This window comes from Rissa tridactyla, chromosome 17 (assembly GCF_028500815.1).
Source record: "Rissa tridactyla isolate bRisTri1 chromosome 17, bRisTri1.patW.cur.20221130, whole genome shotgun sequence".
Lineage (NCBI taxonomy): Eukaryota > Metazoa > Chordata > Aves > Charadriiformes > Laridae > Rissa > Rissa tridactyla.
Genome location: NC_071482.1, coordinates 8,448,387 through 8,470,295, shown reverse-complemented (window position 1 = coordinate 8,470,295; position 21,909 = coordinate 8,448,387). Strand labels below are relative to the sequence as shown.

Genomic DNA, 21,909 nt, shown 5'->3' with positions numbered 1-21,909 from the left:
GGCCATTAATTGGGTTCGTCCACTATTGGGGATACCAAGTCACGAGTTAAGTCCATTATTTTCTTTGTTAACAGGGACCTCAGATCTTTTGTCACCTAGGAGTCTAACCCCAGAAGCGCAGTCGGCCTTGGCAACGGTTTCTAAAGCATTAGCCTCACGTCAAGCGGATCGCGTGTGTCCGAGCCTACCTTTCCAAATGGTGATATTAAATCCCGCTGTGCAACCGTATGCATTAACATATCAGTGGGATGAGACTCGTTCTGACCCTTTGATCATTATTGAATGGGTCTTCCTTTCTCACCAGCTGTATAAGACAGTGGTAACTCGCCCAGAATGCTTTGCTATGTTGATCACAAAAGGAAGACAACGGCTTATGCTATTAGCTAGGCAGGAGTTTTCCTGTATTATCTTACCAATAGCCACGCAAGTGCTGCAATGGCTTCTACAAACCTCAGTGATGTTTCAAACAGCGACTATTCACCAGCCGGGACAAACAGATATTCATAGCCCTAGCCATAGACTCTTACAAAGAGATTTTATTTTGTATGTAGCCCCGAAAGTGAGTCACGTACCTTTACAAGCTTTGACTGTCTTTACTGATGGTTCTGGACGAACTGGCTGCTCAGTCATAGTAAGTCAAGACCCGCAGAGTAAATTGTGGGATTCTGATGTACGCCGAACTAGCGGGTCCCCACAAATCGTAGAGCTCGCCGCTGCTGTACGAGTGTTCCAGAAATGGGACGCTCCTGTCACTATAATAACTGATTCTGCCTCTGTTGTGGGACTTGTACCCCGCATAGAAAATGCTTGTTTAAGGGAAGTCTCCAACCCCTTACTTTTTACTCTACTGTCAACACATTTGCATTTGCTGAACAACAGACAGCATCCTTATTTGCTCATGCACATCAGAGCTCACACCGCCCTTCCAGGGCCCCTAGTGGAAGGCAATGGACGAGCTGATGCATTAACTCTCACAGCTCAAGTAGTGCCCCAGGTAATAGAGCAAGCCCAAATCTCTCATGCATTTTTCCATCAGAATGCAAAAGCGTTGCAAAAAACCTTTTCCTTGATGCCCTGGCAGGCAAGAAATGTCGTTGCTGCCTGTCCAGATTGCCAGCGGTTATACACAAGTTCATCACCCTTTGGCGTTAACCCGCGAGGCCTTACTGCTCTTGAGCTGTGGCAAACTGATGTAACTCACTTTTCCGAATTTGGACGCCTTAAATACATCCATGTTTCTATAGATACCTTCTCCGGAGCCATACATGCCACTTGTCCTACTGGTGAAAAAGCTCGCGATGTTATCAAACGTTTTACTCTAGCTTTTGCAGCTCTAGGTGTCACCCCTACGGTTAAGACGGCTAACGGCCCAGCTTACATCTCCCTCCGCCTTCAAAAATTCTTTCAAGATTGGGGGGTCAAGCACCTTACGGGTATTCCACACTCCCCTACCGGCCAAGGCATTGTAGAACGATTGCATAGTTCGTTAAAAGGCATGTTGTTGTGCCAAAAAGGGGAAGTTGAGTCTCTCTCACCACAGGAAGGCTTGGCTAAGGCATTGTATGTACTCAATTTTTTGAATTTATCTGACAGTGCCGAGTCAACCATTAGCCGACATTATTCATCTTTGCGAGTGGACAAACACAATAGCGAGGGTAAAGCTCAAGTGCTAGTACATAATTTAGAATGAGGAATTATGGAGGGTCCATAGCAGTTGATAACGTGGGGGAGAGGCTATGCTTGTGTCTCCACAGGAACGGGACCTCGGTGGGTTCCAGCCCGGTGTGTGCGCCCTTACAGGCAACAGCAAAGCCAAAAGGATTGAATGAGTCTGCTATCCTGGTTCGGCCTACGGAGTCCCAACGAGCAGGCATGGACGCAGTTGTGGAAGAAGATCAAAGCACAGTGAGAAAACTGTACCAGGAAGAACAGGGAGTCCGCATGTGCTCTTGAGAACAAGGACTCTCTTGCTGCCAAGGATAAGTTTAGCAATGCTACTGGTACAGCTATTTCTGAGTTACTGCTGATGGAGATAGTAGTCGACATGCGACGCTGCAAAACAGAGCTGCTATTGACTTTTTGCTTTCAGCTCACAGACATGGTTGTCAAGATTTTAAAGGACTGTGTTGTATGAATCTAAGTGACCACTCCAAATCCATCCATGCCCAGTTGCAAGAACGGCACCGACCCAACCAGCAACTTGTGGAGACCACTGGGTGCAATCGTTTTTGGATGGACTTGGGGGTGGGGTTGGTTGAAGCAAATTATACTCGTTTGCCTGTGTGGAAGGAATTTGTCTGTTATGTTTAGTACGCTGTTTGCAGTGTTTAATAAGCATTATACGATCAGTTGTAGATGCCGCTTTGCATCGTACCCTGGTACGAGTTGTAGAATATGTTGCTGTAAAAACTGTGTGTGTATCCATGAGAACCTGACCTTCACAGAAGAAGATAACAAGAAGGGATTACAACAATGTGGTCACGTATCAGACAGCCGCTGTTAGCAAAGTCGGATCACGAGTCTGGTGGGACTCGCTGCATGCGCTGGCCACACGTGCAGCGACTCTAGCCTGTACTTCTCCACTCAATCCGGTGCAGGATATAAGGGGTCTGTCTCGGGCCGGAGAAAGGGAGAGAGACATGAGCGCACTTTGAAGATACAGGGGACGCCCTGGAGCGCTGTCTCTGTCCCCGCCCCCCCTCCCATAAGTTCTATGTTCATTAACCCCAACAGCTCAGAAGGCATTACAGCACGTTGCAGGTAAGATATAGTCTACTACTGCTGCAAGACACGTTGAACACCTTCCTACAAGAATTTCAACCTTACGCCCTGATAGGAATGGATCCAAGCCACATACATGTCCCTGTCAAAAAGGACGACCTTGACCCTTGGTAATCACAAAGTCTTAACCTACAGATTGCCTCATTAGATTATATTGGGCAAATAAATTATTCTCTCCCCTGCCTTTAGAGCCACAGGAGGTTGGTATTCTAGGCTAAATTCAGATGGATGCTCGTAAGTGTTTTAACTTTGCCAAATGCTCTCAAAACGCAACATATCTCCAAAAGGTCACCCCTCTTGATTATCGGGTACACTTTTGGCAGCCACCTGTGGTTGCCATTTCTTCTTTCTCTGCTCCCGGTGTGGCTTCTGCAAAAGCGCTAACGCTCTTAAAAAAAGCTAGGTTGTTGGCTTGTGGAACAAAGTAAGGCTACTTCAGTAGCTCTTCCTGGCCTTTTATTAGATGTAGATTCAGTACGCCATGCAACTCTGTAAAATAGAGCAGCCGTCAATTTTCTGTTATTAGCGCATGGCCATGGATGTGAAGATTTTGATGGCACGTGCTGTATGAATTTATCAGACCACTCTGAATCAATCCATAAAAGTATACAACGGTTAGAGCAAAATGTGCAGAAATTACGAATGGGGGGAGTTGGGGATGGCTGGATAACCTTTTTAACAGTTGGGGCTTAACTGGATGGTTGCAATCAGCTCTAAAATTCTTGCTTTTTTGTATAAGCATATTCTTGTGCATTATGCTTTGTATTCCCTGTGTGCTACGGTGTGCGCAGCGTCTTACAGATAAAACCTTAGCCACTGTTTTTGTAGTAAATGAAGAAGGGGGAATTGTGGATGCCGAAGGACGTGCGGACGCAGCACCTGGAAGGAGCCCTGGAGTTCTCATCGCTCTCCCTGGCGGCAAAGCGTGGGATAAGTAAACAATCCCTAGCTACACAGCACCTGGGCCATAGAATCATAGAATCATTTAGGTTGGAAAAGACCCTTGGGATCATTGAGTCCGAGCATCAACTCCACTCTACGAAGTTCTCCCTTACTCCCTTAACACCACATCTAAACGAGTCTTAAACACATTCAGGGATGGTGACTCAGCCCTTCATGCGGTTCTCATCCTCCTTGTTTGGTTTAGTTGTGTTTTAATGTTGCAGACATAGAGGGGCGATTTGGTGTGTTGTCTCCATTTGGAAGGGAAAGTGATTTTCAGATTTTCAGATGCGATGCATTTAACAGGACACAAATGTCCTCAGCTGTAGGGACCCAGGTTCCTCTTGCCAGTGCAGATGCCCTGAGACCCTCTGCCCAGCCTCCCTGTGCAGCTGCTGGGGGCTCTGGTGTCCCTCAGCTCTCATGTGCTGGCTGCCAGTCCCAGGCAAAGGCATCAGGTAACTGGGGTGTCGAGCAACTGAGGTCTGCCTGAGAAGCTGAGGAATTGTTTTCCACATTTAAAAAAATACGAGCACGTTTTCACCAGCAGAGATGAATGAATACATTTCATAAAATGAAGATGTTTTCCCCTGATGCCAAAAACGGCATTTTCAGGAAGTGTATTAACCTCGGGACAAGAAATTAGCATTCTCTGGAGCAATGTGTTATATTTTCTATCAGGCTGCATTGCTTTGTACTTTTGTTTGTGCATAATTAAGAAAAACCCTTCTGTGCCTGTCTGCGGCCAGTTCTCTAAGAAAAGCAGGTGGGAACTGGAGCCCAGGAGCTGTAACGTTCAACTACAGACTTCAGTGGGAAAAGGTTAGATTTTAACATTGAGATGTTAAAATCATGGCCAGGTGGCCACAGAGAGAAATGGCGGGGTTGGGGCGGTGAGGAGGAACTCTCTATACAATGTTTGCCATCGAGGAGACTGCTTTTCCTACATGTCCAGAGCTCCTTAGGAGGCACCCTGGATGAATATCAGCTGAAGAATGTTGGCAACACTTATTCTGTCAGCTGGGAAAAAAAACTGACAAAAGAAACCAAAAATCTCAAAAAGTCCATTCCCTATTGATATTCATTGAAATCTCCCTCTTTAAAGTCCTGAAACCTCTCCAACCGGCTGTACAAGACTTGAAGACTTGAAGAATCTTATGGGGAAAGGCATGGCTCATCAGAGCTTTTTGCATTTTAACGACCCTGTGATGTATTTGGTGCTGACTCCCATGGACCTCAGTTACCGTGAGGAGAGTGATCAAACCACTTGAGAAGTTAAAGTCAGAAGTTAAAGTCAGATGGCTCTGATGCTGAGTCAACCTCTGATGTCTTCTATCAAGGAAAGGTCCATTTTAATGACATCAGAAGCACCCACACAAACCATACACCGGCTCCTTGCCTAAAAGTTACACAGGCAGTGGGGAAATCACAGGCCATGTTCCTGCTCCTGCCCTACCAGGTACGCGGGCAGCAGTGACTTCACCAGCACCTACACAACCCATGGGCCTCTTGCTGGCCTATCAGCTGAACGGTCACAGGTGACCTTGCAAACACCTACACAAGATGGGTGCCTAGTCCTGGCCTCCCAGATTCTCAGGCACCTGGGACCTCAAAATACCCAACACAAGACATGTTTCTCCTGGGCTCCTCAGGCACCAGTGACATCGCAAAGACATCCACAAGCCAGGCGACAGCTCCTGGCCTGTCATCTGCGCAGGGACCAGTGACCTCACAAGCACCTACATGAGCTGTGCACCTGGTCCTGCCTTATCAGCTACTCAGCCAAGAGCGACATCACAAGTACAAACCTGAGCCACGTGTCTCCTATCAGCTACACCAGCACCAGTGACCTCACCAGCCCCTACAGGAGCCCTGGCCTTGCTCCTGGTCAATCCGCTACTCAGGCACAAGAGACCTGACCACCCCGTCTCCCCGTGCTTGCTGTCTGCTCACCTCTGAGATACGACTCCTCACAAGCTCCTACACAAACCAGAAGCCTTCCGGGTCCCATGCACTTCCGGGTCTATCCAGCCAGGGTGGCCGGTGCTGGCAGCCAATCAGAAGAGAGCAGAGGCCCGGTAGAGGAGAGGGGGCGGGACTTCTGCCGGAAGCTGGTGGGCGGGGCAGGTGTCAGGCCGAGTGGCCATAAAGAAGAAGGTGCAGGGCCCCAAACCTGAGGGCAAAGGCTCAGGGAGGCAGCGATGGGAGCCAAAGGTGGTCAGTCACGCTGAGGGATGGAGGCGTGTGAGAGGTGGAGTGTTTATTCCAGCAAGGTCATCTGAGCGGGGACCTTGTTAATGGGGAAACGGGGAGAAAAAAGGGAGAAAAACCAGAAGCAGAATGCACTGAGCCACAAACTTGAGCAAAGAACCATGGAGTCCATGACAAGAAAGAACTTTTGCCAGTCCCAGGAATTGGTGGGCCATCAAGAAAGTCCAGGTGGCACCTCCAGGAAGATCAAGTGGCCGTTTGAAATGAGAATGTTGTGACTCAGAGGGAGCCTGGTCTGGGAGGGATGCGGGAATGAATAGAGCTGTGCAAAGCCCTGAGGGACATGCAGCGGAAGGGGGAGCAGGGAGGAACCAAGAGGGAGGAGTCAGAAGACGGTATAAAAGAGGCCAGTTGCATGTCCGACTGGATTGACCAGGGGAAGGGGATGGAGTTTTAGGAAGAGAGAAGGGCCAGGGGCTGCTGGTATATTCAGAACCAACCCTGATCTAGTGGGAGATGTCCCTGCCCATGGCAGGGGGGTTGGAACTAGATGATCTTTAAGGTCCCTTCCAACCCTAACAATTCTATGATTCTGTGATTTCGGGTGTGTTCCTCTAAAGAAGTTGTCCTGGTCAATGGCCCAGCTGAAGTGCCTCTGTACCAATGCACGCAGCCTGGGGAACAAAGAGGAGGAGCTGAGCACCCTTGTGCAGCTGGAATCCTCATGGCTGGGATTTGCTCCAGGCCACCCGACCAAGAGGAGCCTTTTGACGAAGCGTTCTTACTTCTCCTACAGGAACCACCACAGACACTCTGATCCTCCTGGGGGACTCCAGTCACCCTGACAGCTGCTGGAAGAGCATCCCAGCAAGCTGTAAGCAGTGCGGGAGACTCATGGAGTGTTTTGATGAAGGGCTTGAGAGCAGCCCTGCAGAGAAGGGCTTGAGGATACTGGGGTTTGAGTAACTGAACATGAGCTGGCAATCATAGAACCATAGAATCATTTAGGTTGGAAAAGACCCTTGGGATCATTGAGTCCGAGCATCAACTCCACTCTACGAAGTTCTCCCTCACAACATATCCCTTAACACCATATCTAAACGAGTCTTAAACACATTCAGGGATGGTGACTCCACCACCTCCCTGGGCAGCCCATTCCATTGTCTGACCACTCTTTCTGGGAAGAATTTTTTCCTAATGTCCAGCCTAACCCTCCCCTGCTGCAGCTTGAACCCATTCCCTCTTGTTCTATCTCTAATGACCTGTGAGAAGAGACCAGCACCAACCTCTGTACAATGGCCTTTCAAGTAGTTGTAGAGAGTGATGAGGTCTCCCCTCAGCCTCCTCTTCCTCAAACTAAACAGTCCCAGCTCCTTCACTCGCTCCTCATCAGATTTATTCTCCAGGCCCTTCACCAGCTTCGTTGCCCTCCTCTGCACTCGCTCCAGCACCTCGAGATCTCTCTCGTATTGAGGTGTCCAGAACTGGACACAATACTCAAGGGGTGGCCTCCCCAGTGCTGAGTACAGGGGCACAATCACCTCCCTCCTTCTGCTAGTCACACTATTTCTAATACAAGCCAGGATGCCATTGGCCCTCTTGGCCACCTGGGCACACTGCTGGCTCATGTTCAGCCGCTTGTCAATTACAACCCCCAGGTCCTTTTCTGCCAGGCAGCTCTCCAGCCACACTTCCCCAAGACTGTAGCGATGCATGGGGTTGTTGTGGTCCAAGTGCAGGACCAGAAAGCCAAGCGCATCCTGGGCTGCATGAAAAGAAGCGTGGCCAACAGGTGGAGGGAGGGGATTGTCCTCCTCTACGCTGCTGTGGTGAGACCCCAGCTGGAGAACAGTGTCCAGCTCCGGGGTGCCAAGCACAAGACCAATATAGACCTGTTAGCGTGCGTGTAGAGTAGGGCCACAAAAATGCTCTGAAAGCTGGAACACCTCTCATGGAGAAAAGCTGAGAGAGTTGGGGTTGTTTAGCACAGAGAAGAGAAGGCTCCAGGGAGACCTTATTGCAGGAATCCAATATAAAAAGGAGGCTTGTAGGACAGTCGAGGAGAGACTTTGTACCAAGGCCTGCAGTGACAGGACGAGGGCCAAGGGTTTTAAAGGGAGAGAGGGCGGGTTTAGATTGGAGATAAGGGAGAAATATATTGCGATAATGGTGGTGAGAGAAGGGAACAGGTTGCCCAGAAAAGCTGACGATGGCCCATCATTGGAAGTGTTTAAAGTCGGGTTGGACAATGCTTTGAGAAGCCTGATCTAGTGAAAGATGTCCCTGTGTGTGGAGAGGGGATTGGACTAGATGACCTTTAAAGGTTCTTTGCAACCCGAACCATGCTGTGATTCTGTGATTCGATGTCTCTATGACCCACATACAAGGAAGCACATGGCAGTGGTGGTTACCCAGGGGGTGTTACTCAAAACCTGAAGTGATCTCAAGAGACTGAGTTTCCCACAACAGGACACTCCTAGCAGTAGCTGCTGGCACTTGTGCTCCCTCAAATTCATCTCATCACCCACATGACATGTGCATTCAAGAGTCTGTAAAGCACGAACAAACTTCTGATGCAGTCATTTTGTGTCCCTCCATGGAGGGACAGAGCAGCTCTCTGAGCTGAGGTGAGTGGCTGTTGCTGCAGCTGTGAGGGGCTGGTTGGTGACGATTACCCTGGGGCAGGTTCCCTGGGGTGTCCATGGTCCATGGCACAGAGCAGGTCCTGCTCTGCTGGTCCTTCCTGTCTCTCCAGAAGGCCTGGCTGTGTGAGAACACTGCTGTGTGCACCCAGCCTTCACACTCACACAGCTGAGCTCTGCACTGGTGTTTTCCTCTCCCGAGCGCTTCCCAGCTCAGCCCAGATAAAGCAAAAGCTGCGTGATGTTGAGTGATGATGAGGCCATTGCCCAGGAGGGCAGCCAGGTAGATGGCCAGGAAGAGCCAGAAGTGCAAGAGCTGCAGCTCCCGCGCGTCTGCGAATGCCAGCAGGAGGAAGTGGGTGATGGAGCTGCCGTTGGACATCGGATCCCTTTGTTCCCGAGGTACTGCCAAAGGAGGAAAGCACACTCACAAGTCAGGACAGCTCTGAGCAAATCTCTTCCCATTGCCTGCCCTTCCAAACCCAAGCCCCGAAAACACTCTTTGCCTTTGTCCTTCCTTCCGGGAGCTTTCTGCTTTGCCCTTGTTGGAGCTCTCATTGTTGCTGGCCAAGTGTGCCGTGAGGAGCAGAGCTCTGCTTGTGGGCTCCCAAGGAGTCATCCCTGCTCCACAGCAGCGGGGATTTGGGAAAGGGGTTACAGCGTCTGACATTCACTAGTTACCTCATCTGTAATCCACTTGTAACGCAGAGGAGCTGCTCAGCATATTCCTGCAGGAAAACCTCAAGGAAGCTCCTGGTTGTCCTAAAGCCGCAGTGACATGAGCAGAGCCAGCTCACTCCTCAGCCTTGTTGGTGGGGAACGACCACACACTCGCTCTTCCTGAAACGCCTGCAGTGGGATAGGGAGAAGAGGGAGAAAAAAGAATAAAAATCTCATGGGTTGAGGTACAGACAGTTTGATAGACCAGTAACAGGAAAGAAAATGACAATCATTGTAAAAGAATATAGGAAACCAGGAGTGATGCAGTACAATTGCTTACCACCCGATGCCCATCCCGAGCAGCGAACACGGATTCCTGCCGCCCGGCCAACCCCCATTTCTATACTGAGCATGACGTCTGTGGTATGGAATATTCCTAGGCCCAGCTTGTCCTGCCTGTGCTCCCTCTCACTTTCTACGGGAAACTGAACAAGTCCTTGACTTAACATACACACTACATAGCAACAACTCAACCAAAATGTCTCATCATCCTTAGTCTCATACTAAATCCAAACCACAGCAGCTTCTAGGAAGAAAATGAACTCTCTCCCAGCTGAAACCAGGACAACTCCCAGGTAGCGCTTGTCTTGAGGTGCTTCTGGAAAAGTCCCTGTGAAATGTCCACTGCCTCTGATGGTGCAGCAGAGAATCTCTGATCTTGAGCATGTCCTCCTGCTCTACCCAGGAGAGAGATCCCATAGGTTTTGGGCTATGAGAGCTTTAGGAGATCCCTGCAGGAACTGCAGCGGCATTGCCCTGCACCCAGAGACTTACCGTGTCAAGGGCAGTAAAGGTTTCTCTCTCTGTGAGCTCTCAGAGTCCTCCCACTCCCAGCTGCCTTTAACCTCTCTCTGCCTGCTCGTCTCCTCTCACGCTTGGCAGAGGAGCTCCTTGCCATGACTTTCCTCCATCCCGGAAGCCTGGACCAGTTTAGTGGCAGAGCACCAGCTCAAGGCATTTTATTGACCTCTGTGGTGGTTTTGGTGCTGAGCCCATGAAGCTCAGACACAGGGGAAGCTGATGAAACCTCTCCAGAAGTCAACGTCAGATGCAAACTCCAAAGTTTCTTGGAGCGTTAATGGGTCCCACTGAGGGCCATTACTGCCAAAGGCTCCTGGGGGCTCGTTTGAGGGAAAACTGGAGGCGGTGAGGGGCAGGTAGGCAAAGGCAATGGAAAGGTGTCTCTGATGCTGGCTAATCCTGAATGTGTGAGAGGAAGGCAAAGCCCTGGCCTCCAGCCCCTGGGAAGGGAGATCCTGCCCCACAACCAGAGCTCAGGGTCTTCCTGGGGCATTGTGATGGGAGGACATGAAACGCCAAGGGCAGAAACACAGAATGACGGCTCCTGGGTGGGGAAGAGGAGGCACTAAGGCCCTAGTGCTGTAAGGATAAGGTGTCTTCTGGTAGCCTTGGTGGCACAGACAACAGCCACAGCCAAGAGGAGAAAGACATAAGCACTGTTGGGGGCTTTCAGCCTTGACAATTCCCTTGATCGTCTTCAACACTGACTGTGCTATGGTGTCCCACATCTGCTCCTCTTCCCCTGCAGGCTGCAGACATCCCCCCTGCTTCCCCGTCTTGCTCTCCCGTCAGCATCTCACTGCCTTTACTGATCTCTCTCCATCGTCCTTGGCTGTTCTTGAAACACAACGCCTTGGGCTGATCCCGACTCCCTCTGGGTGATCTGTTGCAGCACAGCACTGCCCTTGCAGTGGCATTTCTTTCTCCTGGTGTCCAGTCTCAACTTCCCAAGCTGACCTTTGTTGCATTATTTCTTTCTCCTGCTGTTTCCTTCCAAAGAAAAGCTCCATCGTCTCTGAAACAACCCTTCAACCAGTTTCAGGCTATTCCAATACTGCCCAGAGCCTCCCTGCCACTGGGCCAGAGAAGCCCAGGTCCCTCAGCTCCTCCACAAAGCACACGTGCACTGGGCCCTCAAGCCCAATGTGGCAGACCTCCTCTGGACACTCTCCAGGTCCTCTCCACTTCTCCAAAATGGGGAGCCGCACACTGGGACACAGCTGTGTGTGTTGGGCCACAGCAGTGCTGAGTCAAAGGGGAAGGTGACTCAAGTTGCCTGGGGGGCACACGCTCCTCCTCCTGCAGCCCCATAGACAGCCAGCCTTGTCCACAGTGAGCGTGCACCACTGGCTCATGAGACGTCCCTCAGGGTGCCCAGCCCCCCCCGTCTCCGCAGGGTCACTGCTCAGCACATCAGGTCCCAGCCTGTCCTGATGCATTGGGGTTATTCTTCCCCGGGGTGCAGGACTGGACACTTCTCCTTGAAAAGTTTCAAGACATTTCTGTTGGCTAAATCCCAGCATCTCTCCAGCTGCCCCTGGACTCAAGCTCCATTTGGTCATCCATTGGATCGAGTGCACCCTGAGTAAGTTTGCAGATGACACCAAGTCGATTGGGAGTGTCAACCTGCTTGAGGGTAGGAATGCATTGCAGAGGGATCTGGAGAGTCTGGATCGATGGACCAAGGCCAGTGGTCTGAGGTTCAACAAGGCCAAGTGCCGGGTCCTGCACTTGGGTCACACCAACCCCATGCAGCATTACAAGCCTGGGGAGGAGTGGCTGGAGAGCTGCCCTGCAGGAAAGGACCTGGGGGTGTTGGTCGACTGCCGGCTGAATATGAGCCAACAGTGTGCCCAGGTGGCCAAGAAGGCCAACAGCATCCTGGCCTGTATCAGGAACAGTGTGGTGAGCAGGAGTAGGGAAGTGATCGTCCCCCTGTACTTGGCACTGGTGAGGCCCCACCTCGAGTACTGCGTCCTGTTTTGGGCCCCTCACCACGAAAAAGGTAATGAGGCGAGGTATTGAGGCGCTGCAGCGGGTCCAGGGAAGGGCAACGGAGCTGGTGAGGGATCTGGAGAATAAACTTTATGTGGAGTGGCTGAGAGAGCTGGGATTGTTAAGCCTGGAGAAAAGTAGGCTGAGGGGAGACCTTCTCACTCTCTAAAACTCCTGGAAAAGAGGTTGTAAGGATGTGGGGTCGGTCTCTTCTCCCAAGTAAGAGGCAATGGGACAAAAGGGAACGGCCTCAAGTTGTGCCGGGGAGGTTTAGGCAGGATATTAGGAAAAATTTTTACACTGAAGGGGTTATTAAGCATTGGAACAGACTGCCCAGGAAGTGGTTGAGGCACCATCCGTGGAGGTATTTAAAAGACAAGCAGACATAGTGCTTAGAGCTATGGTGTAGTGATGGCTTTTGTCAGAGGTACGTTGATGGTTGGACTAGGTGATCTGAAAGGTCCCTTCCAACCAAGACAATTCTATGATTCTATTCAACTTTCATTCCCTTTTCCAGTCTTTTTGCACTCTCAAGTTCTTCTCTTGGATCACCCTCATCTCCTCCATGGTCCAGTGACCATTCAGTGCACAGGGACCTTGAGACACCTGGGGACGTGGCCAACAGAAACCTCCTCAAGTTTTTCAAGGAGAAGGGGCAAAGTGGGAGAGGACCAGGTGAGGAGTGAGTCTGAGGAGAGGGGCCTGGGCATTTTGAGGGATGCCATATGAGCCTCTGGTAAAGGCTCAGCACCATTAAGGCCAGCTGCATATGGGGTGGTGTTAGAAGGACCGTGGCCACCCAGACATGGGGATTTATCGTCCCCCTCGACTCGGCACTGGTGTGGCCACATCTGCTCTCCTAGTATCCCAGAATGGTTTGGGTTTGAAGGGACTTTTAAAGATCATCTAGTCCTATGCCTGTTTTTAGGGACATCTGTGACTCGATCAGGATGCTCAAAGCCCTGCCCTACCTGACCCTGAACACTGCCAAGGATGGGGAATCCACAACTTCTCTGGGCAACCTTTTCCAGTGTCTCACCACCCTCACTGTGAAAAATTTCTTCCCTATGTCCAATCTAAATCTACCCTCTTTCAGCGTAAAGCCATTGCCCCTTGTCCTGTCATTACTGGCCCTGGTAAAATCTCTCTCTCTCTCTCTTATAAACCTCCCTCATAGATTAAGAGGCCACAAGAAGGTCTCCTTGCAGCTTTTTTGTTTCCAGGCTCAACAACGTCAACTCTCTCAGCTGTTCTTCCTAGGAGACGTCTTCCAGCCCTCCAATGATTTTTGGTGATCCATGTCTTGACCCGCTCTAACAGCTTTATCCATGAGGCATGTGGTGAGGGTTTCAGCTTTGGCGTTTGTGTTCATGGAAGGATTACAGATGAGAGCTGCAGGTGAGGGATTAGGGTTAGGGTCCAGGCAAAGGCTTGGGGGAGCTGCGTCCTGCCGAGTCTGAGGGGCAAGAGTGTGGAAGGCACTCAGCGTGTCTGGGCCCTTGTGGTGAGCAGAGGGAAAGCTCATGTGGTGATGACCAAAAGCATCCCCATTTCAATGAGCTGGGGATTAGCACTGGGCCCCTTGGCTTGACCGGGCACATCCAGGGGGCTACAGCACACAGGAGGTCTCTGCCTCTTTTCTTTGTCACCCTGCAATCACTGCCTCTGGCTTTCGGCTCTAATCAGCCCCCAGGGAGGCACGCTTCCATTGCCTGAAGCAGCTTCATCACCCACAGCCCTCAGCAGACCCTGCTGAACCGCCAAGGCTCTTTATTCCTGCGAGAGCCCTCCACACTCCGTGACCTTCCCCTGGGAGCTTGTTAACGTGAAGGAACTGTAATGAGTTTATTCTTGCATCTCAATTGGCCATAGGGTTGCAAGGGGACTTTGAGGGGAGACTGTCTCCAAGGAGGAGTTTTGCTAGAGTTTGCTGGAGAAGAAAAGTTTTGTTTAACAAGCACATAATGTAACATGGGCAGGGACATCGCTAGAGACATGAGTTGGTGACAAGGTTCTGGGATGGAAATTTGTCCAAGAATAAGGCAAAGTTTTCTTAATCTGCCACACCGTCTCTTTAGCCAACTCACTAATTGTACGTATATTTATAATTTCCTATCAGTGTCTCCAACATATATCTTTTATGGTGGTCGTTTGAGGAAGGTGGACCTTATTGGAGGCTTGGACTTGGCATATAGTGGAGGAATGCATTGGGTTTCTTTAATTAATTTGTCTCATTTTTTTCCTTCTGGTTGTTCAAATTTAATAAGAATCCCTTGTCTATTTACAGCCAAGTCTGTGGGGGAAACAGGCAGGAATTGGTGCAAAGGAGCTGTTAACATTCAGCTGCAGACTCAGCGCACAAGTCTGATGTAGGAAAAGAATGCAAGTCCCAGGCAGCCCCAAGAGAAACGGTGGGGAGGAGGAGGTGGGGGGGAAAGTTGTCCATATAGTGGGGGACCTCGAGGAGATGGCAGTTGGTTCTTCTCCGGTCTTCCTTAGGAGACCCTCTGGTTCAGTATCAGTTGGAGAAAGCTGCAAGCATTTCCTCTGGAAGAATAAAAAGACTAATAAAAAGCCCTTTCAAAATGAAAAATTACCTTTTTATTAAGTTCTTCTTGAAACCTTCCACTTTAAGTAGACTCCTGAGACCTCTCCAATGAGCTGTACCAGGCTAGAAGCCCTGAAGAAAATCATGGAAGAGCTGTGGCTCATTAGGGCTTTCTGCACTTTAACGAGCCCCATGGGGCATTTGCTGCTGAGCCCAGGAATGCCAGATACTGAGAGGAGCTGGAACAACCTGTGCAGGAATTCAAGTCAGAAGCAAACGCCAAAGTGTCTTGGAGCATTAATTGTCCCCACTGAGGGCCATTACAGACCAAGCCTCCCCATGGATTTGTTGGAGCAGGAAAGTGGAGGCTGTGATTACAGGGAGGCAAAGGCACTGTGCAGGTGGAGCTGGTGCTGAGTAAAGCCTTGATGTATTTTATCCCACCAAGCGGCCAGCCCTGTCCCTCACACTGGCTCAGGGCTCCTCCTGGGACAGTGAGGTGTGGGGTGTGCAATGCCGAGTGAAGGACAATGGCACCACACCTCCCGGCCCCCCTGGGGGGTGCGAGGAAGCAGTGAGGCCCCGCTTCCATGAGATTAAGGTGTCTCCTTTCAGGCGTTGGTAGCAAAGACAACCGCCACAGCCAAGGGGACAAGGACCTGCAGGCTGTGGACACCCAACCTGTTTCCTCCCCTTGCTCCCACTGGGGCATCTCCTCGCCTTTACTCACACCTCTTCTTCCTCCCTGCCTGTTCCTTGGAACACCCAGCGTTGCGCTGATCCAGGCTCCCTCTGGGTGACCTCAGCACTCACAGCACTGTCCTTCATGGGACATTTCTTTCTCCTCATGTCCACTCTTCTTGTGAATGTTGATTTGGGATCCTGCCCAACTTTGATGTAGCAGCAATTTAAGATTTATTATCACAGGGTTTAGTTGTATGATGTTAACAACATTAATCACCTGGCAATTATCAAAATGATTTAACAAAATTTGCTATAATCAACACAGCGTCTTATTGACAGATTCAAACATGGCAAGGTTCGCCTGAGACATACGAGAGTTTATATAGTTTAAAGGGGAGTTATGCGTAAGAAAGGGACTCTTGACCAAGGCCTGTAGTGACAGGACAAGAGACAACAGTTCTAAATTGGAAAAGAGTAGATTTAGCATAGGCCTGAGGAAGAATTTTTTTATGAAAAGGGTTGTGAGACGATGGAACAGGTTTTTCAGAGATGTTGTGGGTGCCCTAGGACATCGAGGATATCAGGCTATCAAAGCGTGCATGAGGATATGAGGATATGAAGATATCAAAGTGTAGATTTTCCAAGGATATCAAAGTATAGGTTTTGCGAGGATTTCAAAAGTCGATTTCATGAGGCTTTGGAAGATTGGATTTCAGAGTAGATTTCGCAAGGATTTCAGAGCTCATCTGCTGACAAATGCAGATGAAGGAAAAGAGTGAGTCATTCACTACTATTGGATTTCTCGAGGTGACCAAGATCGTTTGGTACCAGGAATTTACTACTTTTTGCAAAAAGAGAAACATCTTAATTCTATAGGTTAACCTCTGTATCTGTTTGTGTGTGCACGATCCGATTTAAAAAGGTCTCTTGTAAGCCTTGTGTTTGTGTGTGTCTGTGTGTGTGATTTGATTCTGGAAGCTCATTAGAATGATGATGCTTTTGTTCATCGGCAGCTGAGTTTTCCCCTGGTCATCACGAGGGCAGAAACACGCAAAGTGGCTACGCACCCTTCCCCTCTGACCCACCACTGCCCAGCTCACACTGAGACTTTGCGTGGACCCTAACCCTAATCCCTCACCTGCAGCTCTCATCTGAAGCCCTTCCCTGAACACCAATGCCAAAGCTGAAACCCTCACCACATGCCTCACGCCTAAACCCAAAGCCAACTCCCTAATCCTGTCCCTCAACCTCCTTTCATCTTCAACCCCTCCCCTAAGTCTTACTCGTGTTTCTCAGGATGTAGGAGGAGGGCAGGGATTGTGAAGTTCTGGAGGGAAAGGCCAGGGAGATGATGAGATGTTCGGGGCAGGCAAGAGGAGGATGAAGGCAAAGGTGCCCTTGCTGGCGAGTAGATTGTGGTGTCATTAATGCTGGAGGAAGCTGCGTGTGAGGAGCAGCGTGGTGAAGTGCTCAAGATGCCTGAGAGTTTCATCAAAGAGAGAAGGGAGCATGGGATAGGTGAAGGGAGAAGCGTGTGGGAGGGACAGCACTTGGCGAGGTTCCTGCTCTTGAAATGCCTTAACTCTGGCCTAACCCTAAGCCTCTAGCCCTAACCCAACCCCCTAACCCACAAAGCTGAGCAGGACTCAGATCAATTACAAGAAGCCCTAAGAAGAATCATCCTGAGCCTCACCATGACCCCTAGCCCTAAAAGGGGAGCTCTTACCAGCTCTGACCAGAGTTTTTGGTTCGCATGGAAGAGAACTGGTAACAGAAACCCCTAACCCAAAAGCCCTAGCGGCCTCCCTCGGAAACCCTAACCTTCCCTTGTCCTCCAAACCTCACTCTAAGCTGTTTTTCCCCCAGAGGCAGAGTGAATGCAGAGGTTGTGAGGTCCTGGAACGGTCGCATGACTTTGGAAGACGAAATGTGAGATGACGTGTATCAGATCAGCTTGTGGGTGACAAGGTGGGTGATGGTGGGGAAGCTACTCTTATGTCAGCTGTGCCTCAGAACCTCACAGGTGAGTAAGAGGCAGGTGTCTGTGAAGGTGCCTGAAGTCAATTCTGTCTGAGAACCTCACAGGCCAGAAATAGGAAAATGGCTTGGCTGCTGATCGTGAAGTCACAACCTGTCTCTGCCAGTGAAAGGGAAGAAAGGTCCCATGCCTGGGTCAAGCACTGGGATAAGCCTGGTCTCAGCCATGGTCACCAGGCAGGCCAGCCAGGACAGCAGGGCATGGACACAAAAGGACTTTCTTTGGGTATTTTGGCATTCTAACAATGCTGGAAATGTGCATGGAGATCCCTCCAGTGGTAGTGGTGGGAAGGGATTCCCCTGTCATGGGGAATCTTTGGCCAGATTATCTCCAGCACCTCCAGTTTCTCTTCATGGAGTCAGAGCTTGGGCTTTCTCCTCCTCTTGTTCTCTTGGACTTTGCTGGGAAACCCTCTCAGTATTGCTGCAGTCTCCACAGAGTGCCCTTCTTGGAGAGTGAACAGCTGAGCCTGAACTGGGGGCCATCTAGAGCCCTAATGCCCACCTGGGAGAAGGAGTTAACATTAAGGGGGACAAATGATTCACCACGAACCACAATAAGGTCACCTGCCTAGTGGATGAAGGGAAGGTGGTGGATGTAGTTTTGCTGGATTGTAGTAAAGCTTTTGATAGTGTCCCTCAAAGTCTCCTTCTGGACAAGTTGCCCAACTTGGAGATGAGCAGGTAGAGGGTGCGGTGGGTGAAGAACTGGCTGAACGGTTGGGCTCGACCCGTGCGTAGAGTTGCAGAGTAAGAAATCAAGGGCTGCGTGAGCCTCACAGGAGGGCAGGAGATGCTCTCATCTGGAAGGGCCATTTGTGCTATTGGCGATAGAGCCACGTAAGGCTGCCTTGGTCAGACACACTCATCCATTGTTCGTGTCACGTTAAACAGTGCAAACGTAGACATCTGCAGTGCAGTGACAGGACACAGGCTCTCTAACCTTCCCATGAACCTCCAACCTGAGCTTTCTCCCTGCACCCCCTTTGGAGGTGAACCTGAGCACAGAGCATGAGCCATTGGAGTTTGACCACTCAAGACCGTCTCCACCTTGGAGCTAATACGGGGCACAGCCAAGGTGGAGGCCCAGGGAGGAGGTGTTGCGGAGCAGCCTTTTCTGTTGCTGCGAACTAAAGCTAATCACAGACTGAATTTACTTATTTCCTCCTCCCTCCTTGATTTTTTTCTTTTTTTTTTTTCCCCTCTCACAAGCTTAGCAGTTTTCTTTTGAGCTGCCCAGTCTCATTTCTCAATTTCTCTATTTTTGAAAGTCATGTTCTGGATGTTGCTCAGAGCCTGTTGATGACGCAAACGTCCATTATTCTGATAGTCTTTCTAACGTTGTTAATGATGCGGTGGGTGTCTGGGGAGGAGCACAGGTAGCACTAGCATTGCTGTCGTCTCTCCTGGGCTTGTTCACTAACTGACTTATACCCAGGTAGGAACATGAGTCGGGGAGAAGTGTCCAGAGAACCCCACGCAGGTGGTTTCCAGGGAAATGACAGAGAGGAAAAGAGGTAACCGCCGTCTCCTGCGGCACCATGGAGTGAGGAGCGTGTTCCTGCATTGTGGCTTCTGCCAATGGTAAATCCCTTTCATCATGCTCTGAAGTGCTGAGGCACCGTGGCGGCACAGCCACTGCCAAAAGCGGCTGCAGGCATCGGGGTGGCTTGGCTGGGCTCAGAGGAGCAGGGTTTGTTCGGCTTGGAGAAATGCCGCTGGTGAGACAGTCACTGTGCGAAGAGTCCTCCAGCAGTTTCCCACACCCAAAGTCAGTCCAGCCCATGCACTAGGTGTGATCTCATGAAGCACCGAGTTATCTGGGCGTTAGAAAGAATATGCTGTAGGTTTGGGGCCGGGGGGTGGCGGAGTGTGTTCATACAAGGAGAAAAGGCTGCTCATGGACAACCTGCCTATAAATGGTTTCTTTCACTTAAAAATTGTGTATGATAAATGCAAGTATCTGATGGTATTTCAGGAAATAAAAATATTTCATTTTCCTACACGTCTTTGCATGCAGAAATGGGGAGATTAGGAAAGAAATCATGGTCACTTTTCCCTCACATAAACCCTAATTTTATCTTGGAGATTTTGAATGGCAGCTCTAGGAGAACTCACTAGGCAGGAGCAGTAAGAAAAAAAGAAAAAGTAATAGTGATCACGCTCTTAAGACTGCATGTCTCTGGGAATTCAAGCGTCCTCTTGAACAAGACATTTGTGTTGGTTTTTTTTCACTTGGCTAATGTGAATGCTTTTATGACATGTGTTCTAAACCGCTATTCTCGTTATTCATATGTCAGAGTTTAAGATGTCAAACAGAGCTGCTTGTTAATGGCTCACGTTCTTCACGTGTGATCCGTGAGAAGTCCGTGTGCTCTGGGAAATGCAAAAGGGAAGGCTCAGTCTCCCAGCCGACACGAGCATCGCTCTGCTCTGCAAGGGCTTACAGGGACTGGGGAACGTTTCTGCGCTGGGAACAGAGCCATGGAGCCCTCAGTAAGCTGCCATGAATCCATGCGACAGAGCAGCAGGGTCAGGAACAGGAACCGGAACCAGGCAGAGCTTGTCCAGAAGTTATAAAAGCCCGACCTTTTCAGGAAAACTAGATATCTCGGGAGATCACCCACTGATCTCCACTCCTCTACCTTTCATCACCTTCATTTTTTGAATGCTTTGAAAGCGCTTTGAGGTAGTGTTGTGATTGCTTGCATAACGCCTCCTTTTAGCACCCTGAAAGCTCGTGATATATGCACAAATAGCACCTTTTCTGCCTTGTTGAAATGCCCCATGGGTGCATCAATGTACCTGATTCATTGACAGGTAGCAGTTTGTTTTCTTTCTTATAGACTTCACCTGTCAGCCAAGTAAAAATGAATAATTTGGATCTAAGGCATGTCCCCCTGGTCTCTGTGTGTGTCAACAGAGCTTCGGGAGGTGGGGTCTTATCTCCGAGCAGAGCTGAGGGAACCCTCTCTCACTAAAATCTAAGAGTGAAAGCTGGTGTTGCCCTTCCCTTCCCTTCCCTTCCATCATCCTAGCAGAAAAAATATTTTTTTCTGGTCCATACATCATTTGGACTGAACAGATCTGTTCTGTTTTCTCCTGAGAAGCCTTTGCTTAACGAGCAACTGGTGTTCCACTCCCATACAGCCATGCAGATCTCGTTTGGGCTTTCCTAACTACTGCAGTCACACCTGTGCTGGTGTCTGTAGTCTTTCACTGTGCTTGAGGGGTGCGTGATGGTGCGTGGGCCACTGCCGTTGTCCAGTGAGCGTGTTGTTTGGGTTGCTCTGTAGACAGAAAATGTCCCAAAGAAAAGGCTTGTAGAACCACACAGCAGGACCTGGCTTTCTTCTTCTGGGATTCTCTGACCACACCAACCTGCAAGGCCTGCACTTCACGGTCTTCCTGATTATCTACCTCATGGTCATCACAGGGAATGGCCTCATGCCAAAAATGCTGTGGGCTTTCCTGACAGGAGACGGCAGCATCTCCTTCTTTGGCTGTGCTGCCCAGCTGTATTTCCTGGTTTTGCTGGGCAGCACCGAAAGCGTTCTCCTGGCTGCCGTGTCCTACGACCGGTATGTAGCTACCTGTGACCCCCTGCACTATGGCCTCATCCTGAATGGGAGGCTCTGTGTCAGACTGGTGGTGGGCTCATGGGTGGCTGTCATCCCAGTACAAGTAGGGCAGACTTACCAGCTGTTCACTTTGCCCTGCTGTGCATCCCATAGCCTTCATCACTTCTTCTGTGATGTCCCCCCTCTGTTGGAACTGGCCTGTGCAGACACTTTCTGGAACCAAGTGATGCTGCACACCATCATCCTGCTCTTTGTAGTCCTTCCCTTTTCCCTGATGGTCGTTTCTTACACTCAAATTGTCAGGGCAATGCTGAAAATGCCTTCAGTTCTGGGCAGACGCAAAGCCTTTTCCACCTGCTCCTCACACCTGGGGGTGGTGACTGTCTTCTATGGCTCCATCATGGTTGTGTACTTTAAACGACGGTCAAGAGACTCTGCAGACACTGACAAATACCTTGCCCTGTTTTACACGATTGTGACCCCCATGCGCAACCCCGTCGTCTATAGCCTGAGGAATAAGGAAGTGAGAATTGCCCTGAAGAGGCTCCTATGGAGAAAGTGATAGAGCAGAGTATGTGAAAGGAGCCCAAATAGTACCAAAAGTCCCAACAAGGTTTTTGGTTGTGCGAACACAGGTGTCCCATAGTAGCTTAGACAAAACCCATCTCCTCCCTGGCTATAATCCTCCTCAGGAGGGAGACAGGTCTCCCGGGGCATTCCTGGTATCTCTGATAGCTCCACCTAGGTATCTTCATACTCCAGAGCAGCTTCAGCACCCCTGGAGAGCTGACTGCAAACAGCTTGTTCAGGCTGTGTCTGCCCAAGCTGCCAGTACCTTTAAAGGAAAACAGTCGAATCAGTCAAGAGGGATTAGAGGGTGACTCATCCAGTGAGAAGAAGACGACTAACCTCAGGCTGGGAAACCATTTGCTGGACCCCATTGACTATCCAGAGTGTCCATGGATGG

At 50.0% G+C, this 21,909-nt stretch overlaps 1 protein-coding gene across 1 annotated transcript; it reads left to right on the top strand.

The window, feature by feature from the left end:
• Positions 1-3,633: 3,633 nt before the first annotated feature.
• Positions 3,634-21,504, top strand: LOC128918733 (olfactory receptor 10AG1-like). The gene is made up of 2 exons (XM_054223287.1): positions 3,634-3,715; positions 20,702-21,504. Exons 1-2 carry the CDS (start codon positions 3,634-3,636, stop codon positions 21,502-21,504), a joined length of 885 nt encoding a protein of 294 aa, XP_054079262.1.
• Positions 21,505-21,909: the final 405 nt, after the last annotated feature.

Coding starts and splice junctions, on each gene's coding strand:
- LOC128918733 (XM_054223287.1), top strand. CDS start 3,634: ATGCCGAAGGACGTGCGGACGCAGCACCTGGAAGGAGCCCTGGAGTTC. Junction 3,716..20,701: donor GGCGGCAAAGCGTGGGATAA/GTAAACAATCCC, acceptor ACCACACAGCAG/GACCTGGCTTTCTTCTTCTG.